The following is a 13,451-nucleotide window of genomic DNA, read 5'->3' as shown; positions in this document are numbered from 1 at the left end:
CTGTAGCGTTAGAAGAAGAATCTATCTAAGGCTGTGTCCCCAGTAGGCAAACTGTTAGCGGCCGACTGAGTTTGCGGCGTACCGGTTTAGTACGCCCTTCCATATATTTGAAATGGAGTGTCCACAGATTGCTAGTTTTGCGCTCACTTTACGCAGTTTGCAGCGTTACGTGCGCCGTAGTGGCCGACTCACAGCAAAACCGGTTGCAGTCGGCGACGGCGATATGCTTGTTCGCCGGGCGTAGTGAGTCCGTTTGCCTCAAACTGTTCATGCGGACAGTTGGAAAGAAGCTATCGACGTGTTCGGACGTGTTTTTTTGCATCGCTTATCTAACTAATCTCTACGCACACACACCACAGAAAATCCAAGATGCCTTTTGATACGGAAAGGTTCATTACGGAAATACAAAATAGACCATGCATATGGAACTTGTCGAGTGAAGAATACAGCAACAGAGTATTAAAGCAGAGCGGTTGGAATGAAATCGCTGTTATTCTATACGATGATTGGCAAAACTTAGAAGAAAGCACTAAAGTAAAAAAAAGTAAGTTCCATTCTAATAAAATTATTATTTATTCAACAATATACTTGCATCACTCACTACATAAAATAAAGTATCATAATCACTACGTAGTATTTACGGCTTTACAAACTCCGTTACACCATTTCGTCCTGTAGCTACACCTTAAAAATACTTCTCTTGCCAGGGTAGTTTTCCTTCGTAAAGAAAATAGTTTTTAAAGTTATCTCTTGTTGTCTTTCCAGAATTTGATACAGTAATCATTTGGCTTCTTGTGCTTGTAAGAGTTGTTGAGGTACGTCGCGAAAGATGTGTATATTGTACTTGTTCCCTTGCTATGACAAAATTATGTAAAATACAAACAGCTTTTACGATAGCGATGGTTGTATTCACATTAGTAGCAATCGGTGTATGCAGAACTCTCCATTTGTTTGTTAGAATGCCGAATGCACATTCCACGCATCTCCTAGCCCGACTATGGCGATAATTATAAATTCGCTCTTCCTTATTTAAACTTTTATTAGGAAAAGGCCTCAAGATATGCTTTTGCAATCCAAATGCCTCATCTCCAAGAAACACGAAAGGCTGGGGCAATCCATTTGAATTAGGCAATTTAATAGAGTTAGGAATATTCAGAGACCCACGAGCCAATTTTTTGCCGAAAGCACTTTCTTTAAATATATTACTGTCAGCATTTCGTCCACAAGCACCAACATCAATAGCTATAAAAGAACAGTTTGCATCTGCTACGGCTAACAGAACAATTGAGAAGAACTTCTTATAATTAAAATAGTTAGATCCACTTTTTGGTGGTTTTCGAATACGGATATGCTTGCCATCGATAGATCCTATACAATTAGGATAGTTTGTTTTTTTATAATATCGTTTTGCTATTTCTAGCCACAGTTCTTCAGAAGGTTCCGGCATTTCCTGTGGCTGTAAAAGATCCCATATAATGCATGCAGTTTCATTTATTATTTTCGATACTGTCGATTTTCCAACAAGAAACTCTTGGGCAATTTTTCTGTAACTTAATCCAGTTGACAGGAATCTAGAAAGAATATGAAGTACCGGTTAATTTTGTTTCAGTAAAAGACCTACAAAAAAAATGGAAGGGGTTGCGCGACTATTACACCAGAGAAAAAAATAAGGATTCCTCACTCAAAAGCGGAAGTGGGGCACCAAAAAAACGTAAGACGCCATACTTGGATATGTTGCAGTTTTTGAATGTTTCTAGAGCTAGCAACCAGACATCTAGCAACATTAGCGCCGAGACGTCTAGCAACAGTAGCACTATGTATGATGAAAAAAAGAAAAAGATGACTGTGTTTCAGGAGGCACTACTTAAATCGATGGATAAAAATAGAGAATCCGACCCAGATATGAACTTTCTACTAAATATTTTACCGGAAATGAAGACAATGTCCCCAACCCAGAACTTTGAATTTCGGTTTGAAGTGATGAAACTTATTAAAAATATTAAATATAATGTACACAATAATTATGACGGTGCTTTGATGCAAACTGGGTGGACGAATGCCAATAACTACCCAGATCAGTACGGCTACACGAGTGGAAGCAGTACGCCAAATGTGCAAAACTATCCTTCAACCTCAAACAACTACAACCCAGTTGGAAGTAGCAGCATTCGAAGTCCTCGAAACAGTCCATCACATAGCTCTACAGGTTCTTCAGTGGAAGTAGAAGACATAGAAGCAATATTGCGAGGTGGTTCAGACCACATTGAGGATGACGAATGACTGGTTACCTACTCAATGTTACCATGCTAGTTCCTAATCCAATTTAATAAGACTGTAATTTGAAAAGTGATTGTTAAATTAAAAACTAGAATAATACTTATATTATAAATGCGAAAGTGACTGTATGTTTGTGGGTTTGTTTGTTTGTACCTCTATAGCGAGCCAACAACGCAGCCAATTGTCCTAAAATAGCATAGATATGTAAAATAGAACATGAGTGATTGATATTGTAGGCTACTTTTTATCCCGATATTTTCTACAGGATCGGGAGCAGCGGGACTTAAAATTTTATACGCGAGCGGAGCCGCCGGCCACCCCACTAGTAATTAAAATATTAAGTTGTCATTACATTCGTTGCTGATTTTTAATATTAAAATTTTTAAAATTCAAAAGCGTCAATTATTTACTTACCTCAAAGTTATAGTAAGCCGTTCTTCGGGACTTATTGTATCTCTTGTGATATTATTTTTAGCAATGTACTGGGTTATAGAGTTCAGCAATTCGTCAAATGTATGAGAAGTCATATTGAAATACTGGTAAAATTTTTCTGGATATTTCCTTAGTTCTGGGTAAAGAACATGAAATTGTCCAATGCTCAATCTTTTCTTGTTTAAAGGGTGAACCCAGTGCTTCTCTTTATCCTCTTTCAGTGCCTCTAAGATACCAATTACTTCAAAAATATCCATCGTCACCAACACAACCACTCCCTTCGTATAACAATAGTAAAGTGAAAATTCAGTCGGTCGACCTAAATAAGCGGCTAACTCATAAAAGTTTGCAGCTCACTCGAATTTCAGTTCGCCACAAATTTGCGGCTCACTCAGTCGGCCGCTAACAGTTTGCATACTGGGGACACAGCCTAAGTTAATCGCGCAGAACAATTTTCTTTTTATTAATTTATAACCAGCACTTAATGTGATAATAATTATGAAATGAATAATTAAGAATATATATAAATGTACGTAGATAAGTACCTAATTACGTACCTTAATTTCATTTATTTTCGTTATAAACTCGTTTTTTTAAAAGGTTTAATTAATTAGTTTTAATCAGCAGCGACTTTAATATTAATTAAGTGGACACACAGGTGAGACAGGAGAACAAAACCTGTAAAATTTATCGATGGAAAACCAACGTTGATTACAGCTTAGATAGGTACTTACTTACAAGCATCTAAAATATCAAAAAAGTAAAATAATATATGTAAGTAAGTACTTACCTACCTAATACTGTAAATAATATTCACAGATAATATTTTATTTTAATGTATTGTTCTATCGATAATAACAATTGTCGACCAAGTCCCAACTCTATATTTTACTTCGAAATGTAAAATGAAAACCAAGTATGGAATACAATGAGAGGGAATGAGACGTTCAATACCTCCTCTCCTTCTAAAGTCTCGACGAAAAGGCGTAGAGACCGAAAACCATGGGATTGAAAGGCTTACATCCGCGCGTAATATACCTACATATTATACCTACCTATTATAGAAAAGCCTGGATCAATTCTAACCTTAAAACACACCGGCAACCCGGCACAATAGCCTTGATATTAACGTAGTTAAATTAAAGCCAGTATAAATAATATGCATACCTACACTAGGTAGGTACCTATCTATATCTACCTACTGCCTAATTGTTTAATTAATAATTTTTTAATTTGATATTGATTCGACAAACAACTTTTAGAAAAGGGAGGCAGTTTTTAATAATTCGTGTTCCGCGCATATAATATTTCTTTAAATTTTTTATTCGGGTAGCATCAGCGCCTTCACGAATTCATTTGAAATTCATTGCAATAAGGCGCCTTCATGATTTTGGTATCAGTGCCATCTATTGTATAAGTCGTAAATCACTTAGCTTGAAAGATGAAACTTTGAAATAAATTAAAGACGAACTGGTTGTCTTCCTACATCCATGGGTTTCACATCCTTTGAAGTCGATTCCGAAAATTTTGAATAGATTTCGTGAGATGGCAGTATCTTGTGCTCCAACAAAAATATCGTTACTTATTTTTAGGGTTCCGTACCTCAAAAGGAAAAAAGGAACCCTTATAGGATCACTTCGTTGTATGTTTGTCTGTCTGTCTGTTTGTCGATCTGACTATCGGGTCTGTCACAAAAACCTGTAGGGTACTTCTCGTTGACCTTAGGTAGGTCTTATAGCACAAGTAAAGGAATAAACCCGAAAACTGTGGATTTGTGATCATCACACAATAAAAATTAAAATGGGAAAGGGCTTTAGCTGTATTTTCTAAAACAGAGTTTGATTTATAGTTTTTTATTTATCGCGCAAAATGTCGAAAAAAAAATACCTGAGTACGGAACCCTCAGTTCGTGAGTCTGACTCGCCCTCGGCCGGTTTTTAATGTTTAAACATTTACAGCTTTTTAGTTTTTTAAATAGAACTTACAGGCACCTACTTCGACTACCGAAAGTAGGTATAGGGTACCTACTTGAAACTTCCCTTAAAAAATTAACCAGCTTTACTACTACTTGGTAAAAGTAGCATGTCGGTGTCGCCACCCAGATAGGTACTCATTCCAATAGGGACCTATCATACAACGCTCTCAAAGAAGTTTCCACTTCAATAATTGAGAAAAAAAGAATATTCGCTTCATACTTTTCAAATCAAAACTGTCAAATCAATAAAAACTTGAAATTTGACAATGTAATTTTACAGAATTTTACAATTACCAACTCCTACTTTAACAATGTAATTAATTTAATATTATTATATAACTAGAAAACTAACAATTAGGCACAGTACCAATCCAAAATCTTTTGTACAAAAATCGAAAGATCAGAATCAAGAGCCATGTTTTAAATTAAAAATCACAGTGATCCAGTCAGAGGGGAAGCTACAGGGCAAAATCATCAAAATTAATAAGTATATATAATATAAAAATTCAAAAATGGAATATTCCGGTAGACGCAGCCGCAGAGGTCGACCTCGATCCCGAACAAACCAACAAGTTCGTTTTGCCCAACGCCCACCAACATGCGGCGGTTACAACGGCTTTTGTAGCTTCTTTATACTAGTCACCTTGATCGCGATCATTTATCTGAAGCTGGATCACCATTGTAAGATTTGCAGCAAGAGATGCGACCTGCTCGACGTTACAAAAAGCATCAATGATATTGCGGTAATGGCGGTAATATTACCTAAGTATATACCTCGACTTTTTTAGAATCCAACGGTATTTTTATCCGGGTTGAAAAGCCTAGCCTATATGGTAAAAAAGGTAGCCTGTGTTGTGATGTTAAATTAGGCTGTGAGCTAGGTTATCTAGCGACAGAATAATGAACTGGTTATCGGTTTCATAGTTATTGTTGTATTCAGAAACGCATGGACAGTTAAGTTATAGAATAGAATAGAATAGAATGTTTTTTTATTCATGTAAACTTTTTAAAAGTGCTTATGAATAGTCAGGTTTAATTTACCACTGGTTCGGAATGCCGTTCCTACCGAGAAGAACCAGCAAGAAACTCGGCGGTTGCTCTTTTTAATTTTTCAATTTACAATGTTATTATACCGTACTATACAAGCCATTGCAGCCCCGTGCATTGCTGGAGCGAGTCAAATCCAAGCTTTTTTATCGTTTACATAGTCTGCGACTGTATAATATGCTTTTTTTAGGAGCATACTTTTAACACATTTTTTAAACTTGTGTAAAGGCAAGTCTAAAATTGCTTGTGGAATTTTATTATAAAATATTACACTCATTCCCACAAATGACTTTCGCACCTTCCAGAGGCGGAGCGCAGGAGTAGCTAGCTTATTTTTGTTTCTAGTTTGCCTATCATGGAGATCACTGATTTTTTTGTAACTGTGAATGTTTTGTCGTACAAAAATTATATTATTGTAAATATATTGTGTTGGGATATTTTGATTTTATAGGAAAAATATCAGTAAAAAGAAAAACTTGGACGTCCTGTTTGAGATATATATTTGAAGTAAGTTAAAAAGTCATCGAACGTAAAACAAAGGATTTTAGAAAAAATAGGAATAAGAATATATTTAAATATAAACAATTTAGTTTACAGCCAGTTCCAACATCCCCCTTTAAACTAAATTGTCTTACAAAAAAAAACTTAACATAACATATTAACACACAGGAACAAGAAAAAACTAACTAAGACCTAAACTACTTATAATTCTACTAGTTGCGATAGGCCTCAGTGGTTTGGTAAGAATATCTGCGGGTATATCACAACTTTTCATATAGTCTAAAATAATTGTATTATTACTAACTTTTTCTCGTATAAAATGAAAACGAGTGTCAATATGCTTCGTCCTGCTATGGTGCACAGGATTGTGAGCTAAGTTTAGTGCACTCTGACTATCTGACAATATCTTAATTGTAGATATCTTACCCGTAATATCCTCTATAAATTTACGTAAATAACAGGCTTCTTTAGTTGCTGCAGTAAGAGCCATGTACTCAGCTTCAGTGGATGACAGAGCAACAGTTGGTTGTTTCTTGTTGGTTGTTTCTTGTTGTTGGAACTGGCTGTAAACTAAATTGTTTATATTTAAATATATTCTTATTCCTATTTTTTCTAAAATCCTTTGTTTTACGTTCGATGACTTTTTAACTTACTTCAAATATATATCTCAAACAGGACGTCCAAGTTTTTCTTTTTACTGATATTTTTCCTATAAAATCAAAATATCCCAACACGTTATCAGCACGAAGGGCTCTAGGTGGAAAAATAAAAGTGGAAAAGTGGTATTAATTGTCCATTGTTGCTGTATTTGTTGCGTACAAGATTGGTTGTGAACAAGAAAAAAAATATTCTTTCCTACTTTAAAATGCGGAATTATTTCCTACATGACAACCTGTGGTTTGTATTGATGGGTATCCAGAAGGAGATACGACCGCACGAGTAGAAATACGACCGCTGCATCAATGAAGGTGATTCTGTTCGTCATGCTTTCGCCCTGTGGTGGACTGTACAGTGTACATAGTTGATTGTACTGTTAATATTCCACCTAAGATGAATAGTGAAAATATTGCGTATGAGGTGCACTCTGACTGTCTGAGCAAGTATCAGCTCTGGCATAAACGGTTAGGACACTTATGTCGCATAGGCATGAATCAATTGAAGAATCATCAGGTAGGAGTAGATTTTACTAAGGTTGATAAAAATAGTTGCATCGCTTGCGTAAAAGGCAAACAAGCCAGAAAACCGTTTAAAAACGTAGCGTATAATAGGGCGTCATCACCTTTAGAACTAATCCATAGTGATTTATGTGGACCAATGTCCACGACATCTTTTCAAGGAAACGTTTATGTTTTAACTTTCATAGATGATTATACTCGCAAGATTTTTCCTTATTTTTTATCTTCTAAAACTGAGGTAAAGAATAAATTTTTATTATTTCGAGCTCTAGTTGAAAAACAATTAGGTTTTCAAATAAAGGCTCTTAGAACCGATGGAGGAAAAGAATATGTAAATAAAGAGTTTTCTGATTACCTTTCTTCGAATGGGATTGAGCACCAAGTAACAACGCCTTATAGCCCACAGCAAAATGGAGTTGCTGAACGCACTAATCGTACAATAACAGAGAAGGCGAGATCAATGTTGGCTGAAAGCTCACTATCTAAAGCATACTGGCAAGATGCTTTCCAAGTTTTTTCTTTTTACTAATATTTTTCCTATAAAATCAAAATATCCCAACATATTGGGAAGCTACTGTAAGAATACCTATTTCCTTAAATATATCTCGTAGGGAATCGCGCGGTTTTAAATTATAAATTGCACGTATTGCCCTTTTTTGTAATACGAATATTTTCCCAATATCTGCCGCTTTACCCCACAGCAAGACTCCGTAAGACATAATACTGTGGAAATAGGCAAAATACACAATTTTTGCAGTTTCCACGTCAGTTACCTGTCGAATCTTTCGAACAGCATAAGCAGCAGAGCTGAGTTTACCAGCAAGTGTTGATATATGGGCGTTCCATTGAAGCTTTGCATCTAACGTGATCCCCAGGAACACGGTGGTCTCCTCCACTTTTAACATATCATTATTTATCATTAAGTTAATTATACATAACTTTATTGAATCAATAGCTAATGAGAACATAACTGGCGAGTTTAGAAACCGGGCATAAGTGGGGTAACATACGAAAGGACTTTACCTGTACATTCTAAAACAGATTTCATTTTATTTTTTTCAATAACAGTTTTTGATTTATTGTGCAAAATGTCGAAAAATTACGATTGTAGTAACTACGAAACCATCGGTGCGCGAGTCTAACTCGCAGCTGGCCGGTTTTTGAACATTTCTATAATTTTTGGTGATAACTCTATTTTGTAAGTTCTAAAAAGGCCAAAAAACTTCTTTTTCTTTTCAGGTCAACATCTCAAGATTAAAAGACTCTTATACAGATTTAGAAAAATCGATTACGAAGTTTTCTGGAGATATTCCCAAAATTGAGGGTCAAATAGAAATCTTAGAAGCATTAGCTAAAACTATGGAAAGAGGTGACTCCGTGTGGAATCCTAAAACACATCTAACCCTGCCCAATGTCGATGTTTTTCTAAAAGAACCTAACATGAAAACTACAGAAAACCCATATAATAATATTAAGAAAAATGTAACAGAAAATTAATAAATATTGTGCAACGTAATTTTATTTTTTTGAGTTACCTACGTTTTTAAAAGGTTTTTAAGAGGAAAATTGAGACAGTATGACAAACTTACTGTTAACTTAGACCAACCAAATTTAATAATGTTATAAAAGTTGTACTTAGTTTATAATATCTAAAACTTTAGTATTTTGTTAGTACTTTCACAATCTTCGTAGCATTGGCGGAAACTGTTTCGTACCATGCATTTGTGTATGCATTCGTTTTCAAGACGTTTTTGGAGTTCAGTTACAGTCTCTAGCCCTACGGCAGTTGCTTTCAATGGAAGTCTTGTAGCAGTTGTAGCATTTTTGACTAAAGCCATATTCGATACAGGTGTACTACCAACATTTTTGTCAGTAATCAATACATGAGGAGTTTTATCATTATCTTGTGCAACTTTTGCAAATAGGAGATTCAAATGTTCTAATACTTTATGATCGAACCCTCTTCTATTCTTACAGGGATTTGGTTCTTGTGTAAGCACTCTGGGTATCGACGATTTTGAATTGATTCTTGCTAATTCAATAAGATCTCTTTGTAAATCATCATAGGCGTAACCTATGTTGTTAACTGTTACCTGCAAATAGGTATAGGTTTTCTGATGATTTTAAGCTTATTTCGTGGTCCAACGACCACGTATTGGTGTATTCGTACGTGTGAACACGGGTACATACCACGACTAATCTGGTGCTTTTTATCTTCTGATATTTCAACTCAGTTGCTTGGCATGAGTCCACATCCCATAGTGACCATGCAACTAAATCGAAATTTCGGCAGATAAAAAGCACTAAATTAATTGTGGTATGTACCTACTCGTTTTCTACAATACAATATGTTTTTCTGGTTAAAGTAGAGAACAAGAAAGTAAAGCACACGCAAAACAATTAGTAGTCCAATCTGAATACGAGGCGTTGTACAAAAAACGGATCTCAGTTGTGTCCTTGTGTATTTAAACCATAGTCTATGAACTACGCAAATTATTGAATCAGCTAACGTTTATTTGTGGGTGATGTGCCCTAGTAACATTATATCATATACAAATATCAATCAATTTTGCTTAATTGGAGAGGAAAGGGGAATATTAGTCATTTAATATGGCTAATATTCTTTAAAAAAAAAATTGCAACGTTAACCAAAGTTGTTAACTGGACCGCTGATCGAACTTTGAAAGTCCTTTAGTCCACCGTATGGTCGATATCCGTTCTAGGGATTATAATGATAGGTATCTTTGGTCAACCATTACCATCTACTCAAGACCATGACAAACTCCAATATTATTAGGTAGGTATGTGAGAACTGAGATCACAAGTCTTCTACATTGGTTGCTTTTTGAATTAATGAGTTTTTCATACCTTCAAATGATCTAAGCTCTCCTTCATCTCCAAAAGCTTATCTTGGACAACATATCGTTCCCAAAAATTAACCGTCACATGTCCAGCCAGAGCAACTATCGTGATGAACAAAGTGATTTCTATTAGTAATTTTTTTAAAAACTTTTCCATTTTCTGGTGATTATTTTCTCCGTTTTACCTATACATAATTATATAAGAGATAATACATTGCAAACGACACGGCGATTTTTCATTTTCTTATCTGTTAATATTTGAGGTTATGTGTGGCTTTGATGCATTTTGAACTCTCATCAGAGAGTAGTATAATGCGTAAGAAATGACTCCTCATGCGCCATTTTAACTTTGTGTCAAATTTCATGGCAAAAGTACGATTTTAGTCCCACTATCTCTATGGGTAATCATGAACCGTACTTTTGACATGACAGTAATTGACCCATAGAGTTAAAATGGCGTGTGACAGTCATTTTTTACGGACTATATATTCCTTGTTTTGAAGTAAAGTTTGTACCGTTATTTTTCTTTATTTTTTTCTGTTATTGATCCCATCAAGAAGTTTGAATTGTCTATAATATGATATAATCTGAGGTTTCATCAATCAGGCTATCTCGCCCACAGATTAAAGATATAGGTAGTAAACACACATACGTATATAGAATAATATTGAAGTTAAAACCATATTCAGGCTAGCGCGTTTTGCATGTTCTAGGCATTTCTAGATAGCAAAATATTATTAAATTATTGAATGGTTTTTATTGCAGAAGGCGGCCACAGATAAGGGAATCAGCCTTTTCACTTGGCGATTCGAAAGCATTTTGTACTTTTATATTTGTATCACGCTCATCTAACAGTTCATCGTGTACCTACCTACTTATATAGGCTAAAACAAAACTTGGAGGCGATCGAGTTGCCACTGCTGTGCCAAAGAAAATAAAGCTGAGTTTCATGTTATCGAAAAAGACGCACATTAAAATAAAATAAAATTTATTTATTTTATAACTACCATATTATAGTGCTAAATAGTATACAAAATTTACTAGATATTATCGTTTAAATTTGCTTCGTCGCAAAGAGTGCAGTGTAAGATGCAGATCTTTTCATCTGCGGCTAAGCATTCTACCTCTGCTCGTTTCACCTCTTCCTGTATATATAACAATATTATAATAATAATATGTAGCTTTATTAATTTTTATTTATGTAGGTATATTACTGAGACAGAGACAGCTAAATGGCTTGCAAAGCCAAATATGAAAGTTGAAATACTAATCACAGCTAAAAAGCTAAAACACACAAAGCACAGGTATAAATAAGATAAAAAATAGACATTACCTGTATTTGATGAAGAACATTATTTATAGCTTTAAGTTCTCTGTTTTTATGTAGTTTCTGTGATATGTTAGGCAGGAGCAAGCTGAAGACAATTACTATGAGCGTCAAAATAAAGGCCAAATAATTACTAGCAGGCCAGCTAGATATTACGCTTTTAAACGATTTGATGGCCGTTTTTAGATATGGCTTAATTATTTCTATATATTTCTCTATTGGTGCGATTAGTTCAGTTATTTTTTCTCTGTTCTCCGTTTTTGTATGTTTTTCAACAATTAGGAACGGTTTATTCACTTTGGGGTGGGTCTCGCGAGAACGTTTCTTATAAGAACCTGTATAAAATTAATCATTAACAAGGAACCAAAAGCTTACTTTGCTATAATCCGCAAATCTCTATGGTGCAACAAGGATCATGCGATATGCACCGCTCGCCCTCCCACTGCTAAACATGCAGGAAAAGCCAGTCACCAAGCAAACAGTACGCACCACCACCATACAGATTTGTCTGTTTCAGTAGATAGCTTTTTCTGTTTCTTTCGTGCGCGTGGTGTATATCGCATACTGCACGTAGTACCATATCACCTATTCTAAATAACTCTGAAAGACTTTGTTTGTTTAAGTCTGTTTTGGCGGATAATAGCAAATTAAGCTTATGGTTCTTTATATATCATGGAATTCCGCAAAGTAACTCACCTTCATATCGTTTTGCCATATTTTTTACTCTACAAATTCATTTGTGGTTACTCAAGTAAGTAATTAGAAAGGTAGATTCATCAGTGAATCTACGTTTGGATTAAGTTACCTTTTAAGTTCCATAATTTGTAATGACAATTTTCCCATATTTATAAACGGATTTTCTCTGTTTTTTTAGCGGATTTTTTTGTTGTTTTTAATGTTAATTTAACTGTCAAAAAGTTGTCAGCTTTGCCCACAGATATAGGAAAATAAAGCCCAAAACAAAGAGTATGTAACCACTAAGTTCAAAGTAATTTTGCATCCAGCAGCGGGGTCTTCTCCGTTTGACCTAGGCCAAAACGGGGGTACGGGCCTCGAGGCATGGCCTCCTTGCCCGGGTGTGGCGCGGGGAAGAACGCTTCCCCGGTAACGTCCTTTAAGCCGTTGTCGGCTAAGGCCTGCCTTCTTGGCTTAGGGCCTCGAGGTCTCGGTTTTGTGTTGGGTCCTGGGCGCCCGTACTGTAGGCTGTGGGCTCGTCGTTGTGCACAGGGGTATTATCAAAGCCGGTAAAGCTTGCGTCGTCCTCATCGTCGTCATCTTCATCAGCACGTTGCGCTGGTGTGGGTGACCGCAGAAGCTCGCGAGGACGCCCGCCATTTTGCATCCAGTGCACTGAGGGCGACGTCCGAGAAAATTTTCATAGATGGCGCTGAAAACTTCCACCACTAAAGACCATAATATAGAAATAGGTATTTGTTTTTTCATCTTTAGTGGTTGTAAAATGCAGCGCATCTATGAAAATTTTCTGGAACGTTGCCTGGAAACCTCCTCATTTAGCTACTTACAGAGTGAACTAGTACTTGTTAGGTACTAGTAGTACCTACATTAAACCAAATAGTCGACAAAACTAATCATCCCTCAAAACAAATTAAGTAGGAAGAACTTCCTAGTACCTCTACCTACATATTGAAGATGAAGGCAACGAAGGTATCGGTTCGTAGTTTCAAGTTTCAGTTTACCGGACGTCCATTTTTTCTACTATTGTGTTGGAACTGCATTGAAATGATGTAGAAAGCCGTATAATGTTTACTTTGAACTGCCATTCAAGCGGCCATATTGGTAAGATTGCGAACACACAAGGTATGCTACGATGCTACGGCAGTGGCTACGAAAAACAA

General features: G+C 35.8%; 2 protein-coding genes, 1 long non-coding RNA gene and 1 pseudogene across 3 annotated transcripts; 3 read left to right on the top strand and 1 right to left on the bottom strand.

Moving 5' to 3' along the window:
* The first annotated feature begins 31 nt into the window (after positions 1-31).
* LOC138403149 (uncharacterized) lies at positions 32-3,057 on the top strand. The gene is made up of 2 exons (XR_011237436.1): positions 32-300; positions 2,604-3,057. It is a non-coding gene; the product is annotated as an uncharacterized lncRNA (long non-coding RNA).
* LOC117987652 (uncharacterized) lies at positions 294-3,057 on the top strand. The gene is made up of 2 exons (XM_034974687.2): positions 294-544; positions 1,610-3,057. Exons 1-2 carry the CDS (start codon positions 370-372, stop codon positions 2,278-2,280), a joined length of 846 nt encoding a protein of 281 aa, XP_034830578.1. The 5' UTR covers positions 294-369; the 3' UTR covers positions 2,281-3,057.
* Positions 907-2,966, bottom strand: LOC117987644 (uncharacterized; annotated as a pseudogene).
* Positions 3,058-5,191: 2,134 nt separating the features above from the next.
* LOC117987665 (uncharacterized) lies at positions 5,192-8,904 on the top strand. Its single transcript, XM_069502722.1, has 2 exons — positions 5,192-5,436; positions 8,647-8,904. Exons 1-2 carry the CDS (start codon positions 5,197-5,199, stop codon positions 8,902-8,904), a joined length of 498 nt encoding a protein of 165 aa, XP_069358823.1. The 5' UTR covers positions 5,192-5,196.
* The last annotated feature ends 4,547 nt before the right edge of the window (positions 8,905-13,451 follow it).

This window comes from Maniola hyperantus, chromosome 13 (genome assembly GCF_902806685.2).
Source record: "Maniola hyperantus chromosome 13, iAphHyp1.2, whole genome shotgun sequence".
Taxonomy (NCBI): domain Eukaryota; kingdom Metazoa; phylum Arthropoda; class Insecta; order Lepidoptera; family Nymphalidae; genus Maniola; species Maniola hyperantus.
The sequence above is the reverse complement of the archived record's forward strand: the minus strand, read 5'-3'. Positions and strand labels throughout refer to the sequence as shown.